Source organism: Oncorhynchus kisutch, linkage group LG2, assembly GCF_002021735.2.
Source record: "Oncorhynchus kisutch isolate 150728-3 linkage group LG2, Okis_V2, whole genome shotgun sequence".
Classification (NCBI taxonomy): Eukaryota; Metazoa; Chordata; class Actinopteri; order Salmoniformes; family Salmonidae; genus Oncorhynchus; species Oncorhynchus kisutch.
Window position 1 is genome coordinate 12,689,944 of NC_034175.2, and position 20,600 is coordinate 12,710,543.

Sequence of the window (20,600 nt, forward strand, 5' to 3'; positions counted from 1 at the left end):
GCAATAAACTTGTGTTACTTCAACACTATCTGCATCTGGGTCTTCCCTAAAACATGATAAGTGTATCATGCCACCATTGTGGTTCTGTTTCCTTTAACCCAATGGACCACAGAGGGCTGTGAGTGAAGCTGGACTTACTCATGCAGCTGTTGTCTGGCTCTTCCATGAGAGATTAATGTGGACTTGACTGTAAAATAATGAAGAAAAAATATATTAACTTCTATCTTAGACATAATGTAAGGTCTCTTGGTGGATGGAATTGAGGGGATTTTGACTTGACCTCTGTAGGGTTATTCTGCACAAAAGCAATAATGGTTTCCACGGAACTTGTCTGTTTAATTCCTATAAAACAGACAGACGCTCCAAGCACACACACACACACACACACACACACACACACACACACACACACACACACACACACACACACACACAAACACACACACACGCACTTCGGTATGCATGCATGTCTATGGGTTTCAGATTTTGTTTTTTGAGATAGTGAATAGTTTGTTTCCTCATTCCAATGATTGTGCAGTCTTCATCATCACCTGTTGTTTGGTGGAATTTAGGACAGACCGAAGTTTCAACATCTCCTCAATGACTCACACCTCAAAAACTTGGTCAAGTCAAAGTGGGCTTTTAACATTGCAGCCAAATTTGAAGGCGAGTCTGGTGACAATGGCAGGGACAGGAGTGGAAGTTCACTGGAGTTACTGATGAGAAGGAGACAACAGAGATGAGATGAAAAATATCTTCAGATGTGCGCACTTAATTCAAACTTATTGTTAATAATGCACTGATGTCAATGGAAGATTTTAGATTCTTCAGTTACTATCATGGATTTGGGCCTATCTGTTTGCACAGAAACATGCTCTCTGGTCTAAAAACAGCCCCTGTACCACAAAGACATAGAGATATAGAGCAGTCATGCTGTTCTCAGCAGTGACTAGGGTCTAGTTTCAAAATCTAAAATAGTAGCTAGCAAGATGGGGATAACAGAGGTTATTTTGAATAAGTTCATTTTGTAAGTGGCTAGTTTGGATCAACTACTTTCACTAAAATCACTGCAAAGGATTTTCCTGCAAACTTTGGTTTCAAAACTTGCCGTTCTGGCATGTCTTCCTCGTGATTTGTTGAGATAGTTGTCTGTCTGAATTTTTTTCACCTTATCGATGTTGCCAAAAGAGTTTGTCATTGAAACCAGACCTTAGCCTGTACTGTTGCCTAGGGTCAGGTTTCTGAGACTACTGTTCAGCAGCAGAGCAGAAGCCCAGAGTTCATTCATGGAATGTTCTACTACTGTAGAGCCCGGGATATTTGAGCTTTGAAGGACAGAGCTCCAGACTATGGAGGGAAGAGCTCAGTGTAGTACACAAGCACATGTGTTTGGGCACTGGGAAAATGCCAGCAGCTCTCTCTCTCTCTCTCTCTCTCTCTTATTGTGTCACTGTGGCATTAGACCTGCAGCCTAAATAGACAGCATAGGTATGCTCATCAGGTGGGCTCTGAAAACAGAGCAGACAGTGAGAAGAAGCAGATATGGTGTCAAGATGTCAACATACACAGAGAGAGTAATTGAATGGACGTGTATTTAGAGCATGGAAACAGCAACTGAAAGTCAACTGCACATTCAAACATTTAATATACTGTACACAAAGTAATGTTAATATATACATGAATAATATACATGAATAATGTGGAAATACATGTCAAGGTATTTAGAAATATGTAAGAACTTCAATAACGTCCACTGAGAAACCAGGCATGCATTAAGAAACTGACACAAATTCCAACTATTGTGTTCATCGTAGACTTGTTTTCAATATGAAATGTAATATCTCATCTGTATCCTGCTGCATCATAATAGATAGAAATGCTGTTTACTGTATACATTACACATAGAAACGGCCTAATCAGGGATCCAACACACAGCATGATGGTATATCTTTAGCAAAAACCAACATCCTCCATGATGCTTAGTTAGAACATTTCACACAGTATAGAAATCATATGCAGTTCAGAAATAAATCAACCCTGTACACCATTGGCGCTTAACCAATACAAATATTGATAGATGAATATAACACTGTATGACAGAGTTTGACAATAACAGTGTCAAATAAAGTGTTACCCAAATTGACTTGAATGTAAAAACAACCCACTTGGGCAAAAAACATGCCAGTAGACTAAGCAAATTGGAACAGTCAAACCAAAGATAGGATCACAGAGACACACTGTGTGATGTACTGTAAGATGTAAAAGTTCCAGACACTGGTCCACTCCACTCATAGGCTCATGCTTCTCCTCAGACGGTGTGGTCGAGTCAGCTGACCTGTGACAAACACTCCATGATCTACTACGGTGCAATGGGTTGCAGGGTCAATGCTCTGAATGTTCTGGTCAACGGACCAGCAGTTCTGAGGTGCTGTGGGTTCTATTGGTGGAGGAGACATGAAGAAGGAAGGTGAACTGATGGAGTAAGGGTGACTGATGCGATACCCTTCTGTCTGAGAGACTGAAGTCTCAGAGACAGAGCTAGAGTCAGTAATGCCCTTTCTGGAATACTCAAACACGTTCTTCATGAAGGCACTCTTGGTGTTGTGCTCCTTCTTGAAGAGGATGACGTAGCACTTGGGGAAGAAATGACAGCTGAGGATGCCATAGTTGGAGATGAGGATGACCACCATCTCCACTGCTGGCAGGTACTTCCCAGAGGTGGTCACATAGACGGGCACAAATATCAGCCAGGACATCAGGTAGAGGAGCATGCTGAAGGTGATGAACCTGGCCTCGTTGTACTTCTGTGGCAGCTTGCGGCCTTTAAATGCGCAGGCAAAACATACGAGCGCCAGGACAGCGATGTAGCACAGCATCACACCAAACGCCACTTGGGAGCCTTCGTCACACTCGGCCAACACAGTGGTGGTGAAGACCATGGCCTTCTCCCGGGGGCTCTGCAGGACCAGCCACAGGGTGCAGGTGAGGACCTGTAGGGCCACGCAGAGACAGATGATGGCATACGGTTGGTAGAGGCGGCGGAGAACATCCTTCCGGTCAGGGTTGAGCTGGAAGGCCAGCAGGATCTTCAGGGACTTGACCAGGATGCAGGAAACACACAGGGTGAAGCTGAGGCCAAACAGCACCTGACGCACCTTGATGACGAGATGAGAAGATATGAGACATTGAGACAGAAATGTATTATCTCTTTGTATTTAGATTTTCTTTCCGTTTACAAACTAAATTCCTTACCACAAAGTAACAAAAGGTTCAGAACAATACACACACAATAAACCATGAATTCACAAAATAACACTGATACATTCAGACAGTACATTATAGCAGTGTTTCCCAAACTGTGTGTACCGTACATACCTTACACTGTAGGCTGCTGGGATGTCCTACAAAGAACACAGCACTAACAAAACTTCCCACTAGAGAGAGCAGGATGATCTGGGAGAGAGGCCCCCCGGCAGCCCTCACAACGGGGGTCTGGTGGTGGTGTAGGAAGAGAGCCCCCACCAGGAGAACCAGGACGATGCCCAGGGCCGCCAGTGTCAGCAGCGCCACCGCAAAGCCATCCTGCCAGGAGAAGAACTCCAGGGTCTTATGGGTACACCCAGAGCTCCCTTCCAGGGACCACTCTCTCTTTGTATCACAAGAGAGACACTGGTCCATGTCTGGAGAGAAGGGTTGTAAGGTAGGATAGTGCTTGAACAACTGTCTAGCATTTAGAAATATGTGTGTTGTTGCCTAGTCCTAAATGTTTTGGATAAGAACAGTGTTGGGAAATCTTAGGGAACATATTGAAAACATGGAGGAAGATTGTGTGAACAACAGGGCAACACCTGTTTACTGAGGAGAGATAGAGTACACTGGTGTGTATAGAGAGACAGGACAGGAGAACTAACCAGTGTTGTTGGAGTAGTGGTTCTCAGTGCAGTTGATGCATTCATAGCAGCAGGTGTGCTGACCCTGAGCAAACTTCTTGAACTTCCCAGGTTCACAGCTAGGCGAGCAAACAGACACCACATCCTGCACCGGGACACAATGCACTAATTTAAATGGCTGACTGTCACACCCTGACCATAGTTTGCTTTGTATGTTTCTATGTTTTGTTTGGTCAGGGTGTGATCTGAGTGGGCATTCTATGTTGTGTGTCTAGTTTGTCTGTTTCTGTGTTTGGCCTGATATGGTTCTCAATCAGAGGCAGGTGTTAGTCATTGTCTCTGATTGGGAACCATATTTAGGTAGCCTGTTTGGTGTTGGGTTTTGTGGGTGATTGTCTCCTGTGTCAGTGTTTGTGTCACACGGGACTGTTTCGGGTTTACGTTTTTGTAGTTTATTCATGTATAGTTTTCTTATTAAAAACAAACATGAATTTCAACCACGCTGCATTTTGGTCCTCCTCTCCTTCGATGGAAGAATCCCGTTACACTGACCCAAGAAAACTGTGACTTAATTCTATTAATAGTAGTATTCAAATAAGCCTTTACATGTAAGGCCAGTTTCCTGGGCACAGTTTAAACTATCTCTCGATTTAAAACCGTGTTCAATAGACCAGGTGTATTCAAACTATTCAACCAATGATTATATGCTCTGGTAATTATGAGTTTTGTTTTTTAGATCATCACTGAGATCTAACAGGAATGTGGGTTAACAGACAGGTGCTCCCAGTATGTGCCAAGGTATGTGGTTTTCACATTCAAACAATGCCCATTGTTTCACTGATTAGGAGTTATTTAATTTCCATCTTTACTTGTTTTACAGTTTAGCTGAGAAGTCTCTCAAACAGGTATGTTTAGTTTTCTTTCGTCACTTTGTGAAAGAGCAAGTAGATTATTTGACATTCCGGCCTGTTTGTCTCTATGTGAAGTGGGATAGGTTAATATGGATGTGTATTTGAACCTTTGTGTGGCAGCCTAGCAAACAGACTAAAAGATATTGAGACCTAACCTTTATCCTCACCCTAACCCTAACCCTTACCCTCAGGTTAGTAAGATTGTTGGTGTTTCCGCTGGTGTAGCTGAAGCTGTTGTTGTTTGGATGGTACTCAGCTGCAACGTCATGGATGTCGATGACCCCTCTCACAGACCTCCACAAGGTTACATCATAGCCCAGGTTGATGTCTCCTTTCTGGTCAAACGTGTAGTTTTTCCCTTCCAGCTCAAAGCAACTGTCCTTCAGGGCTCCAAGCACCTGAAATGAATGCAAATGCATTTTCATATGTAAGTTCACATACCATAGACCCAAGCCATATCCAAAATACACTGTGTATAGAAAACATCGAGAACACCTGCTCTTTCCATGATATCGACTGACCAGATAAAAGCTGTGATCCCTTATTCATGTCACATGTTACATCCACTTCAATCAGTGTAGATGAAAGGGAGGGAACAGGTTAAAGAAGTATTTTTAAGACTTGAGACTATTGAGTCATGGATTGTGTATGTGTGCTATTAAGTGCCTTTTAACGGGATATGGTATTATGTGCCAGGTGTCAAGAACTGCAACGTTGCTGGGTATATCATGCTCAACAGTTTCCTATGTGAATCAAGAGTGGTCCACCACCCAATGGACATCCAACCAACTTGACAAAACTGTGGAAAGCATTGGAGTCAACATGGGCCAGTATCACTGTAGACCACTTTCGACACCTTGTAGAGTCCATGCCCCGACAATTTGAGGCTGTTCTGAGGGCAAAAGTGGGGGTGCAGCTCAATATTAGGAAAGTGTTCCTCATGTTTGTTGTATTCAGTGAATATTAGATGAGATACAGTATATAAGTAAAGTCTGATGTGCTGTAGACATGAGGAGTTGTGCAGTAGCTACCTCCCAGGGTTGGACCGTGCCTGGTGTCTTGCAGTCCTTTTTGCTGCAGATATCAGCCACTGCATGGGCGATGGCACTGACAGCCATCTCCACATTGAAGACTAAGTTCACATGGCTGTTGTTTAGCAGAATCTCTGCTGGGACTGTGGAGGAGGACAAAACCCCAGAGTCTTCCGACCTGTTTGGCAGTGAGTAGAACTCCTTTAGGAAGGAGTTGTTTCCTATGACATCATTGATGTCACTCAGGTTCATCAGGTAGCGATGGAAAGGAGCCAGGTTGCCTCTTTTGAAGGAGAAGCCCACCACATTGCCAATATCTGGGAGGTCCATTTCTCCCAGGACCTCCTTGGACGAGGACCAGCTGTCACTGGCCACCCATACCCTCTCCCCCGACCCCAGACTCCTCAGCTTCTGGTATAGGTACATCATCTGAGTAGGCTTGGCGAAAGACACCACCACCTTGACATTGTGGTTTAATTGGAGGGTGGCGGCGGCTTGGCTGATTGCTGATTCGCTGTCAGGACTGGTTAGTGAATTAGGGAGGATCTCCTTGAAAGCCACACAGATCCCTGAGGCGGTTGCCTGGGAGACGAAGCTGTCCAAGGCAGAGCGGCCGTAGTCTCCATCCGTTGTGACCACGCCCACCCAGGTCCATTTGCTGTCGCTAAGCAACTGGACCATGGCCTGTGTCTGGTACACGTCGCTAGGTACGGTCCTCAGGAAAGCAGGGAAACGGTTCTTGTCACTCAGGATGATGGCGGTGGAGGCATAACTGATCTGTGATGATTCGAAGAGAGAATTAATTTCTGTCTACATTGTGTTGGATTGATTTGGCCATCCATCTGTATCATCATTGCTGTCTATTTCATTTATTCAACACAACTCAGTACTTTATTATGTATGTTGTTACTGTCCATCAACCGTCACTCTGTGGGTGGGTTTTGGCTGCTTACTTGAGGGATGAGCTTTAGGTTGAGTTGCCGGGCAACGGAGATGGAAATCTCAGAGGAAGTGGCCCCTATGACGGCCATAATTGGCGGGGAAGAGTTAGAGGTGTTGGCCCCTCCCCCACAGTCCGTGGTGGGATCCTTTGAAGTAAAGAATGTACGTCATTTAAATGAGATGCTGGCCAATGGAAGATAAACTATACAAATGAGGAAGAGGTCACACACTTATCTATACTTGCTGTGGATTGATTTGACCAATGTTTCGGCTAAAGAGCCTTTACCTGTGTGAAGTCAGCTAAGGCCCTCAGAGCGGTGGTGACATCAGAGCAGGAGTCGTGGATACGGTACCCCAGAGAGATCCCTAGTGTAGTCAGGACAGGGGATCTGTTGGCAGACTCTACAGCGTGGATCATAGCCAATGCCTGGGTGAACCCGTCCATGCTGAACCTGTTTGTGTGTGTGTGTGCACGCGCGCGTTTTTGTGTAAGGTAAGGCATAGTTGGATCATCACACTGTCTGTGGTTAACCTGTCAGAATAAATAAACTCTTTCTCACGAACACTTAGTCATAAATGCGGACAGAATCGCATACACCCCACAGAGAAAGAGAGAGAGAGAATCCTCAGGAATCTCTTTACAACACCCAATCTTATTTTGGCACTTACTGTACCTGGCACACTGTGGTTCATGGGGTGCTGAGATGTTGGGGGATTCCTCTACTCCCTCATGGATGGGAAACAGCCCTCCAATGATGATATCTCCTGGTGCTGTGGCTCCTGCTGCTTTGAAGTGTCCCACTTTGGCATTGCCCTTCTCCAACAAGGACAGGATGACTAACAGGTGGAGAACATCACCCATGGGTGCCATTTTTCTCTGGTGGTACTGTCCAATTCTCAATTTTGGTGTCTCTCGTTGCAGTTTCTCTCACACACTCCCGCTCCCTCCCCGACTGTGTCTATCTGTCAGTCTCTCTCTCTCACTGCCTCCATCTCTCTCTCTCTCTCACTCTCTCTTGCTCTCTCTTCCTCTCCCTGTCCCTCTCTCTCTCTGTAAGCTCATCTAGCAGACTGACACAGTGACCTGTCAGTATAATAAATAAAAACACACCTGTTGCTTCCTCCTAATCTCATCTAATGTCTGCATAACCCTGCCTCCTCCCAGCCCAGCCCAGTCTCTCTGACAGACATCCACACTGACTGATTCACTTGCTCCAGCTAAAGATGACAAGTCACACACATGTAAGTCACAGCTGATCTCTATCTGAAGTACAATATAAACATTTATTGTTGAAGGGGAAAGACTTAAGTGTGTTGACTGACTCACTGCTTTTCCTGAAATGTTCTCACAATACCCACGTGTTTTTTAACACTTGGATAACACAGGGTATTCGGAATGTATTGAGAACCCCTTTACTTTTTCCACATTTTGATACGTTACATCCTTATTCTAAAATTAATTGAATAGTTTTTTCCCTCAAATTTACACACAATACACCATAAAGCAAAAACAGTTTTGTTTTTTTGCAAAAGTATTAAAAATACACTAAAATATCACATTTACATAAGTATTCAGACCCTTTAATCAGCACTTTGTTGAAGCACCATTGGCAGCGATTACAGCCTCAAGTATTCTTGGAAACGACGCTACAAACTTGGCACACCTGTATTTGGGGAGTTTCTTCCATTGTTTTCTGCAGATCCTTTCAAGCGCTGTCAGGTTGGATGGGGTGTGTCGCTGCACACCTATTTTCAGGTCTCTCCAGAGATGCTTGATCGGGTTCAAGTCCGGGCTCTGGCTGGGCCACTCTCAAGGACGTTTAGAGACCACTTTTGCATTGTCTTGCTGTGTGTTTAGGGTCGTTGTCCTGTTGGAAGTTGAACCTTCTCCCCAGTCTGAGGTCCTGAGCGCACTGAAGCAGGTTTTCATCAAATATCTCGCTGTACTTTTCTCCATTAACCTTTCCCTCGCTCCAATCAAATCAAATCAACAATTATTGTTATTTGTCACATGCGCCGAATACAGCAGGTGTAGAGACCTTACAGTGAAATGCTTACTTACAAGCCCTTAACCAACAATGCAGTTTTAAGAAAACGAAGTGTTCAGATTTTTTTTAAAATAAAAGTAACAAATAATTAAACAATAGTGATGCTATATACAGGGGGTACCGGTTAGTCGAGGTAATATATACCTGTAGGTAGAGTGACTGTGCATAGATAATAAACAGAGTATCAGCAGTGTAAAATAGGGGATGGGGTGCTTGGGGGTAGAAGCTGTTAAGAAGCCTTTTGGACCAAGACTTGGCACTCTGGTACCACTTGACATGCGGTAGCAGAGAGAACAGTCTATGACTAGGGTGGCTGGAGTCTTTGACAAGTTTTAGGGCCTTCCTCTGACACCGCCTTGTATAGCGGTCCTGGATGGCAGGAAGCTTGGCCCCGGTGATGTACTGGGCCGTACGCACTACGCTCTGTAGTGCCTTGCGATCAGGGGCCGAGCAGTTGCCATACCAGGCTGTGATGCAACCCGTCAGGATGCTCTCAATGGTGCAGCTATAGAACATTTTGAGGATCTGAGGACCCATGCCAAATATTTTCGGTCTCCTGAGGGGGAATAGGCTTTGTCGTGCCATCTTCATGACTGTCTTAGTGTGTTTGGACCTTGACAGTTTGTTGATGTGGACACCAAGGAACTTGAAGCTCTCAACCTGCTCCACTATAGCCCCGTCGAAGAGAATGGGTGCGTGCTCGGTCCTCCTTTCCCTGTAGTCCACAATCATCTCCTTTGTCTTGATCACATTGAGGGAGAGGTTGTTGTCCTGGCACCACACGGCCAGGTCTCTGACCTCCTGCCTATAGGCTGTCTCATCATTGTCGGTGATCAGGCCTACCACTGTTGTGTCATCGGAAAACTTGATGATGGTGTTGGAGTCATTTCTAGCCATGTAGTCATGAGTGAACAAGGAGTACAGGAGGGGACTGAGCATGCACCCCTGAGGGACCCCCGTGTTAGGTTCAGTGTGGCGGATGTGTTGTTACCTACCCTTACCACCTGGGGGTGGCCCGTCAGGAAGTCCAGGATCCAGCTACAGAGGGAGGTGTTTAGTCCCAGGGTCCTTAGCTTAGTTATGAGCTTTGAGGGCACTATGGTGTTGAACGCTGAACCGTACCGTGTTCCTTTTGTCCAGGTGAGAAAGGGTAGTGTTGAGTGCAATAGAGATTGCATCATCTGTGGCGGTATGCAAATTGAAGTAGGTCTAGGGTTTTTGGCATAATGGTTTTGATGTGAGCCATGACCAGCCTTTCAAAGCACTTCATGGCTACAGACGTGAGTGCTAGGGGTCGGACGTCATTTCGGCAGGTTAACTTAGTGTTCTTGGGCACAGGGACTGTGGTCGTCTGCTTGAAACATGTTGGTATTACACTCAGTCGGGGACAGGTTGAAAATGTCAGTGAAGACACTTGCCAGTTGGTCAGCGCATGCGAATGTCGTGAATGTTGACCTGTTAAAGATCTTACTCACATCGGCTATGGAGAGCGTGATCACACAGTCGTCGGGAACAGCTTGCATGTTTCAGTTTTACTTGCCTCGAAGCGAGCATAGAAGTATTTTAGCTTGTCTGGTAGGCTTGTGTCACTGGGCAGCTCGTGGCTGTGCTCCCCTTTGTAGTCTGTAATGGTTTGCAGGCCCTGCCACATCATCAAATTTACCAGGTGGACTCTAATTAAGTTGTAGAAACATCTCAAGGATGATTAATGGAAACAGGATGCACCTGAGCTCAATTTTGAGTCTCATAGCAAAGGGTCTCAATACTTATGTAAATAAGGTATTTCTGTTTTAAATTTGTAATACATTTGCTAACATTCTTTAAACCTGTTTTTGCTTTGCTATTATGGGGTACTGTGTTTAGATTGATGTGACATTTATTTAATCCATTTTAGAATAAGAGACTGTAACGTAACAAATTATGGAAAAAGTCAAGGGGTCTAATCATTCCCAGTTAGTTCGGGTAGTTTTCCAGAGTTAGGCTTTTATAGATGTCTTTCAATAGAGTGGTCATAAATGTTAGCTGTAGAGATATTGCATTTGAAATGTCTTTATTATTTTGGAACTTTTGTGAGTGTAATGTTTAGTGTAGATTTTCTATTGTTTCTTACACTTTTGTTTATCTATTTCACTTGCTTTGGCAATGTAAACATATGTTTCCCATGCCAATAAAGCCCTTAAATTCCTCTACTCCCTCATGGATGGGAAACAGCCCTCCAATGATGATATCTCCTGGTGCTGTGGCTCCTGCTGCTTTGAAGTGTCCCACTTTGGCATTGCCCTTCTCCAACAAGGACAGGATGACTAACAGGTGGAGAACATCACCCATGGGTTCCATCACCTCTCTGTTGGTACTGTCCAATTCTCAATGTTGGTGTCTCTCCTTGCAGTTTCTCTCACACTCCCTCTAACCTTCCCTCACACTCCCTCTCTCTCTCTCTCTCTCTCTCTCTCTCTCCCTCTCTCTCTCACTGGCCCCGTCTCTTTCTCTCTCTCTTCCTCTGTCTCTCTGTCTCTCTCTTTCCCTTCCACTCACTGCCTCAGTCTCTCCCACTCTCTCTCTCTCTCTCTGCATGCTGGGAGTGTTGGTGCATGCTGGGAATTGTATGAGCGAGTGCGAGTGATGTCTGAAGTTATACGGCCTGTGGTTTTTTTCTTGATGGTTTTCCTTTTTTCTATGTATTATTAAGGGGTTTTTCAGTGGTAGAATTGGGTATATTGTATTTCTTGTTGGAATTGCCCTGGTTTTGGTGGGGATGGCGACCCACATTGGGACGCCATCCCTGTCATTTCGGCCCAGCTTCAGCTGTGTCACTGAAGCTACTGTCACTGTGGAGGAGTTTCTGGTTGTCGTAGGAGAGAAGGTAGGCTATGAAAATGTTGTTTATGCGTCGCGGATGAATAAAGTGGTGGTGGTTTATCTTAATGATCTTGTTGATTGGATGGTTGAGCATGGCATATTTCTTAAAGGTACAGTATGTTTATTTTCAAGTTACGCCGCTTTTTTTCTGTCAAGGATCTCGACTGTACCGCCTTTTATTTCCAATGAGCTATTGGAGAGCGGTTTGGGAAGTTTGCAAGTTCAATTAAAATTGTCCCGCTGGGTTGCAAACACCTGGCTCTGAAATGGGTTATGTCATTTCGGCGACAGGTGTTTATGTTTTTGGACCGGAGCAGAATTTGGAGTTATCGTTTAAAGTCAAGAATGAAGTGCCTTGGGGGAGCACGTGATGCCGTGGAGCAGAGCAGACGTTGACAAACCGAGCTCTTCAAAGTTATTCTATTTTTACCTAAATAACAACGTTGAAACAATATTCTAACATCGGCTGATAAATTGTCAAGTACTTACCTTCCCAAAGAGCCATGGACCTCCGACCGAGAGGCAAGAAGGACGACCAAAACGTTGTTGATTCCCAAGATAACGATAACGCTACAGCTAGCAAGATTAGCATTAGCCCTCATAACTCAGATGACAGTTCCAGACTTTTGCTCTCAGCAGCCGCTTACGAGCCTGCCGACATGCTGGCTACTCTCCTCCGGGAAATTCAGGTCTTTCTATGAAAATTGATAAGAAATCGGCTGAACTCCATTCTTCCATTGACGACCTGAAATCCTCCATGAATGATCTCCTTTTGAGAACGACTGAGGCAGAGTTGCGCATTAGCACAGTTGAAGATACTATCGCTCGACATGACCAGGTCTTGATACAACTGCAAAAGGACAATGCCTACCTCAAAAACAAGGTAGAACAAGGTAGATCAGATGGAGAACCAGAGTAGACGGGATAACTTTTTCTCAAAGAGCTGAACAACGTCTGAGCCAGGACGGTCTCTCTGGGGGATAAAATGCAGTTTGTTTGTTTTTTCTCTTATCCGGACTGAACTGCTGATATCTTCCGGTCACTATAATTGATTTGTACATTTTCAACTAACCGTATCTTTCCGGGGTGAGTTCTATTACATTTACAGGAGAGTATATTTTGGTTTAGGCCATATCCACTGGGCAAAGCAAATAAGTGGGCTTAGGCACACTGCTTTCCCCCTCATCTATGTTAATCTTTCGAAAAGAGACTCAAGCAGCCCTTACCGTGGGCAGTAAATATTCAGCCATAAATATCTATTCACTACGTTTGTTTTCAACTTAGAGAGCTCGCAGGTTTTAGTTTACGCCAATGTTTAGCTAGTAAGAGCAAGATGGAAAGCGAGCAGCAACGTATCTCTACAAGTGTATTCATGTTTGATTGTTGGGATTGTTTTAGTCTGACAATCGGGGTGGGTGGGATTTTTATGAATTTTTTCTTCCTTTTTTCTATGTTTATTGTTTCCTTCCTAAAGAGACACATGGGTCACTTCTGTGTTCAAACCAAAGTTGAAACATTTCCTAATTATCTGCATATGATAGATTTCCATTCAGTTACATATTTGAAACCCAACCTATGCTTAATCCACTAAAATATGTCACATTCAACGTAAAAGGTCTTAAACCTGTTGGAGCTAGGGGGCAGCATTTTGAATCTTTGGATGAAAGGTGTGCCCATAGCAAACTGCCTCCTACTCTTTCCCAGATGGAAATATATGCATATTATTATTATTACTGGTGGATAGAAAACACTCTGAAGTTTCTAAAACTGTTTGAATTATGTCTGTGAGTATAACATAACTCATATGACGGACAAAAACCTGAGAAGAAATCCAAACAGGAAGTGAGACCTCAATTTTGAAAACAGTCCCATTTGAAGTCCAGCTTAGATATCGATGTTTATGCACTTTCTAGGGCTTCCACAAGATGTCACCGTCTTTAGATTCTGGTTTTATGATTCTACTATAAAGGAGGGGCTCATAATAGCTCTTTGAGTGGGTGGTCTGGCAGAAAGCCTCGGTCTCATTGCGCCCCTGTCAAGAGAGAGTGTTCTTCGGTTCCAATGCGTTTCTTCAGCCAATGAAATTCTCCGGTTGGAACCTTATTGCTGATTAATGTTTAAAACATCCTAAATATGGATTGCATACATCATTTGACTTGTTTCTACGACCTGTAACAGAACTTTTTGAGTTTGTCTGGAGGAATTGCTCGTGCTTTTTGAGGGTTGAATGCTGGGCTGAACAAGCTAACAACAAGTGGCTAAATGGTGGGCTTTATGGAACAAATCAGTCATTTATTGTCGAACTGGGATTCCTGGAACTGCCTTCTGATGAAGATATTCATAGGTAAGTGAATATTTATAGTGTTCTTTGTAGCTTCTGTTGACGCCAAAATGGCGGCTATTTCTTTGGGTTCTGAGTGCCGTTTTCAGAAGATTCTTTCTCCGTAAAGTTTTTTTTTTAAATCTGACACAGCGGTTGCATAGAGGATACGTTTATATTTAATTCTGTGAATAACACTTGCATCTTTTATCAATGTTTATTGTGAGTATTTCTGCAAAATCACCGGATGTTTTGGAATCAAAACATTACTGCACGTAACACGCCAATGTAACCTGAGATTTCTTGTGCATATATATATATATATATGCACATTATCGAACAAAACACACAATACATGTATAACATGATGTCCTTTGAGTGTCATCTGATGGAGATAATCAATTTGATGGAGATGATCATTTGATCTATATTTCTGCTTTTGTGACTGTGAAAAATGGCTGTGTGTTTTTGAATTTGGTGGTCATCTAACATAAATATATGTTGTGTTTTCGCTGTAAAAGATTTTAAAAATCGGACATGATGGGTAGATTAACAAGATGTTTATCTTTCATTTGCTGTATTGGACTTGTTAATGTGTGAAAGTTGTAACAGCCCGATTTAAAAGGAAAAGAGTCTATACATAAATTAAAGGCTGACATTGTGTTTTTACAAGAAACACATCTTCCAGCCAGTGAACACAAGAAATTGAAGAGGGAATGGGTAGGACAAGTTTTTGCGTCCTCTTTTAACTCCAAAGCAAGAGGAACTGCATTTTTGATAAGTAGACACATCCCCTTCTTCAAACACACCATCTCTGATCCCTCTGGCAGGTTTGTTTTGATAAGTAGTCACATCCCCTTCTTCAAACACACCATCTCTGATCCCTCTGGCAGGTTTGTTTTGGTGCAGGGTCATATGTTTTCAGAGTCTTGGACCCTATTGAATATTTATATATATCCTAACTTCGATGACCATATGTTTATTCAGAATGTCTTCCTTCAGGTCACTCAAGCACCCCCAGGATGGCTAGTGGTTGGAGGAGATTTTAATTTTTGCTTAGATACAGTTCTTGATAGGTCCTCTGATAAACCCTCACTTCTTACCAAAGCCGGCAAGCACACCATGTCATTCATGAAAGATCTCAATTTACTAGACATCTGGAGACAGTTGCACCCACAGGATAGGGACTACTCTTTTTATTTACACACACACAAGACACACACACGCATAGATAACTTTTTACTTTCGACACAACTGTTTCATAGAGTGTTAGATGTCGAGTATCTCCCCAGATTGCTTAGTGACCATTCTCCTCTGGTATTATCAATCTCCATTCCTACCAAGGTAAATGGAGCATATAGATGGAGACTAAATTCTACACTCCTAAAGCAACCTGAATTTTGTGCATTCATCAAAGAGCAGATCAATATTTTTACTTTGACAAACAAACCCTCCGCTCCTAACAGTTTCATTCTTTGGGACACATTGAAGGCCTATCTGAGGGGACCGATCATTTCCTATACTAAAGGGCTGAAGAGAAAACATGGTGCGGAACTGAGTGCCCTTGAATCTGAAATCTCCGAGCTACAGAGAACCTACCAAAGAGGCCCGACTAAAGATCTGTACAGGCTTTTGGAAAATAAAAAACTTAAATATAATATTCCGAACACATATCAAGCTGAGAGGGCCATCACTAAATCAAAACAGCGTTATTACGAGCTTGGAGAGAAAGCTCACAAAGTATTGGCATGGCAACTGAAAGCAGAGGAAAGTAAGAGGACAATTAATGCTATAGAAACTCTTACTAATGAGATCTTTCGACCCTACTGAAATTAATAATACTTTTAAGAAATACTATGAAGACCTCTACACTTCCCAATCAAGCCATGATCTATCAGAGATCGACTCCTTTCTCTCCTCTCTCAACCTCCCATGCCTGTCAGGGGAAGACAGCGAGCGCCTGAGTGAACACTTCTCAGTTCCTGAATTGTTGGATGCCATTAAATCTTTACCTTCTAATAAATCTCCTGGGGAGGATGGCTTCCCTCCAGAGTTCTATAAAGAATTTAGGGAGCTGTTGGTCCCCTACCTTATGGAGGTACTTAAAAAAGCCAGGGAAGACAACTGCTTTCCAGAGTCTTTCTCTCAAGCAGTGATTGCTGTAATCCACAAGAAAGGGAAAACCCGCTAAAGTGCGCCTCCTATAGACAAATCTCTCTCCTTAACACAGATTGTAAACTGGTCACCAAGATGCTATCTAAGAGACTGGAGTCATGTCTTCCCCTGTTGGTCAACCCAGATCAGACTGGCTTCATAATTAATAGATTGTCTACCAATAATCTCAGAAGGTTCTTTGATATAATTCACCTTGCTAACAAAAACAAAATACCTAGTGTCGCAGTCTCCCTTGACGCTGAAAAGGCCTTTGATAGGGTTGAATGGCCATACCTCTTTCGCGTTTTGGAAAAGTTTGGTTTAGGTACCGTGTTTGTAAATTTGATAAAATCACTCTACAAATCTCCTAAAGCTAGGATTGCTACCAATGGGATTACTTCCTCCTCTTTCCCTCTTTTATAGGGGGAACAGACAAGGTTGCCCAATTAGTCCCCACCTCTTTGCTCTCGCCATCGAAATGTTGGCTGAGGCTATTAGAACGTGCCCTGACATACATGGCATTGAGGTGGGCACCCATAATTTATCAGTCTTTGCGGACAACCTTATATTATTTCTAACAAACCCTCTCTCACTTGCAGATCCTACTACAGTGTTATAGTTCTTTCTCTGGATATAAGGTCAATTTTGATAAAAGCGAAATCTTACCGTTGTCTGTCTTTGACCATCATACCATCAAGCACAAGTTTCCTTTTAGATGGTCGCCTATGGGCTTCACATATTTGGGCATAATGGTGGATGGTAATCTGAACAACCTCTATAAACTCAATCTGGTCAGTTTGTTGCAAAAGGTGGAGGGTGACCTTTGTAAATGGATGGACTTACCTCTCACTCTACTGGGTAGAATCAATGTAATTAAAATGAATGTCCTGCCCAGATTTCTATATCTGTTTCAATCTCTCCCTATCCCTGTTCCCGCAGCATTTTTTTCCTCTCTCGACAAGCTGACCAGACGGAATATCTGGCACGGCAAAACCCCATGGGTTGGCCTGGATAAACTGACCCTTGATTACAGTCAAGGGGGCTTAAACCTCCCCAATTTTAGAATGTACTACTGGGCTGCACAGTCTAGGTTTCTGGATCAGAGGTTTGACAATGGTCCCTCTCCCTCATGGTTGAACATTGAAAAGATATTTTGTCATGAAAAGATGCTCGACTATGCATATGATTGACAGCTTTGGAAAGAAAACACTGACGTTTCCAAAACTGCAAAGATATTGTCTGTGAGTGCCACAGAACCAATGCTACAGGCGAAACCAAGATAAAATTTCATACAGGAAGTGCCCCAGATTTTGAATGTGCTGTGTTCCAATGTCTCCTTATATGGCTGTGTATGGTTCACGAATGAGCTTAGACTTTCTGTCGTTTCCCCAAGGTGTCGACAGCATTGTGACGTATTTGTAGGCAAACGATTGGAAGATTGACCTTAAGAGACTACATCTACCAGGTGGCCGCTTGGTGTCCTCCGTTGCAATTATTGCGTAATCTCCAGCTGCGTGTATTTTTTGTTTGCTTCGAGGAGAAACACAGCTGCCACGAATGATTTATCATCGAATAGATATGTGAAAAACACCTTGAGGATTGATTCTAAACAACGTTTTCCATGTTTGTCGATATTGTGGAGTTAATTTGGTAAAAAGTTCGGCGTTGTAGAGACTGTATTTTCGGATTTTTTTCTTAGCCAAACATGATGAACAAAACAGAGCGATTTCTCCTACACAAGTTCAGTTTTTCCAAAAAGATTACATTTGCGATCTAACTGAGAGTGTCCTCATTGAAAACATCCAAAGTTCTTCAAAGGTAAATGATTTTATTTGAATGCTTTTCTTGTTTTTGTGAAAATGTTGCCTGCTGAATGCTAGGCTTAACTTCTTGGATATAGGGGGTGCTCTTTTAATTTATGGATTAAAAAAACGTGCCCGTTTTAAGCGCAATATTTTGTCACGAAAAGATGCTCGACTATGCATATAATTGGCAGCGTTGGAAAGAAAACACTCTAAGGTTTCCAAAACTGCAAAGATATGATCTGTGAGTGCCACAGAACTCATGCTACAGGCGAAACCAAGATGAAACTTCAACCAGGAAATGGGCAGAATTTTTGAAGCTCTGTTTTCCATTGTCTCCTTATATGGCTGTGAATGCGCCGGGAATGAGCCTGCCCTTTCTATCGTTTCTCCAAGGTGTCTGCAGCATTGTGACATATTTGTAGGCATATCATTGGAAGATTGGCCATAAGAGACTACATTTACCAGGGGTCCGCCCGGTGTCCTTTGTCTAAATTGGTGCGTAATCCAGTGATTGAGAGGAGAGAGGAGTCTTTCAACGAACGATATATCATGAAGAGATATGTGAAAAACACCTTGAGGATTGATTCTAAACAACGTTTACCATGTTTCAGTCGATATTATGGAGTTAATTTGGAAAAAAGTTTGGCGTTTTGAAGACTGAATTTTCGTTTTTTTTTGGTAGCCAAACGTGAAGCACCAAACGGAGCAATTTCTCCTAAACAAATCATCTTTCAGGAAAAACTGAGCATTTGCTATCTAACTCAGCGTCTCCTCATTGAAAACATCTGAAGTTCTTCAAAGGTAATGATTTTATTTGAATGATTTTCTGGTTTTTGTGAAAATGTTGCCTGCTAATGCTAACGCTAAATGCTGCGCTAGCTGTGCTAGCTGTTACACAAATGCTTGTTTTGCTATGGTTGAGAAGCATATTTTGAAAATCTAAGATGACAGTGTTGTTAACAAAAGGCTAAGCTTGAGAGCTAGCATATTAATTTCATTTCATTTGCAATTTTCATGAATAGTTAACGTTGCGTTATGGTAATGAGCTTGAGGCTGTATTCACGATCCCGGATCCGGGTTGGCTCGACGCAAGAAGTTAATGCTATGCTAGCTATCAATACTCTTACACAAATGCTTGTGTAGCTATGGTTGAAAAGCATATTTTCAAAATCTGAGATGACAGTGTTGTTAACAAAAGGCTAAGCTTGAGAGCTAGCATATTAATTTCATTTAATTTGCGATTTTCATGAATAGTTAACGTTGTGTTATGCTAATGAGCTGCGGGGATAATTACACTCCTGGATACAGGTTTTTTTCGTAGCTAAACGTGACGCACCAAACGGAGCGATTTCTCCTAAACAAATAATCTTTCAGGAAAAACTAAGCATTTGCTATCTAACAGAGTCTCCTCATTGAAAACATCTGAAGTTCTTCAAGGGTAATGATTTTATTTGAATGATTTTCTGGTTTTTGTGAAAATGTTGCCTGCTAATGCTAACGCTAAATGCTACGCTAGCTGGGCTAGCTGTTACAAAAATGCTTGTTTTGCTATGGTTGAGAAGCATATTTTGAAAATCTGAGATGACAGTGTTGTTAACAAAAGGCTAAGCTTGTGAGCCAATATATTTATTTCATTTAATTTGAGATTTTCATGAATAGTTAACGTTGCGTTATGGTAATGAGCTTGAGGCTATGATTGCGCTCCCGGATACGGGATTGCTCGACGCTAGAGGTTAAACCGCGAGGTTCAAAGTGTGGGAATAAAGTAGTTTTTTTTCTTATTGTATGTTTGTATATATCATTATTTAAAAAATGTTGTTACGCTCATCTGTTACTGTCACTTTGTCCTATCGTTGTCTAATATCTTTACACTTTTTGTTTTGAATGTTCTTAAAAAAAATTCAAAAATAAAATACATTAAAAAAAAGAAGTGCCTTAGACTGCTGCTCCCGAGTGCTTGAGGCGTCATAAAGTGACTAGTGATACCTTTTATTAAATCAATTTCTGGCAAGAGATTAGTCTGTATGTTGGCAGCAGCCACTCTGTTAGTGATGGTTGTTTAACGACCTCAGTTCATGTCTCTTATCCTGTAAGTTCATGACTAGTCTCCTTTCCTTTCCAATGGCGTTTGTTCTTCACTGGTTGCCCTTTTATTGTGGCAACAGGTCACACATTTTGCTGCTGTGATGGCACACTGTGGTATTTCACTCAATAGATATGGGAGTTTATCAAAATTGGGTTTTCAAATTATTTTGGGTCTGTAATCTGAGGGAAATATGTCTCTTTAATATGGTCATACTTTTGGCAGGAGGTTAGGGAGCGCAGCTCAGTTTCCACCTCATTTTGTGGGCAGTTTGCACATAGCTTATCTTCTCTTGAGAGCCCACACTGACATCCACACTGACTGACTCCAGCTAAAGGTGACACAGACAAGTCACACAAATAAGTAACAGATGATATCTATCTGAAGTGCAATATAAAAATGTTTTTGTTCAAAGTGAAAGACGCAAGTGTGGTGACTCCCCTCTTTTCCGGAAATGTTCCCACAAGACCCAAGTATTTTATTTTTTACATTTGGATAACACTTAAGTGTTTGAGTCAGCCAATACATTTATTTCACAAGACATGCCACCGTTTGTC

At 42.6% G+C, this 20,600-nt stretch overlaps 1 protein-coding gene across 1 annotated transcript; it reads right to left on the reverse strand.

Annotated features, from left to right (window-relative positions):
* Positions 1-1,615: 1,615 nt before the first annotated feature.
* On the reverse strand, positions 1,616-7,883 carry LOC109907636 (G-protein coupled receptor family C group 6 member A). The gene is made up of 8 exons (XM_031787606.1): positions 7,449-7,883; positions 7,061-7,226; positions 6,786-6,920; positions 5,833-6,609; positions 4,987-5,199; positions 3,912-4,035; positions 3,376-3,680; positions 1,616-3,155 (listed from the first exon to the last, which is right to left on the reverse strand). The coding sequence occupies exons 1-8, from the start codon at positions 7,643-7,645 to the stop codon at positions 2,289-2,291; spliced, it is 2,784 nt and encodes a 927-aa protein (XP_031643466.1). The 5' UTR covers positions 7,646-7,883; the 3' UTR covers positions 1,616-2,288.
* Positions 7,884-20,600: the final 12,717 nt, after the last annotated feature.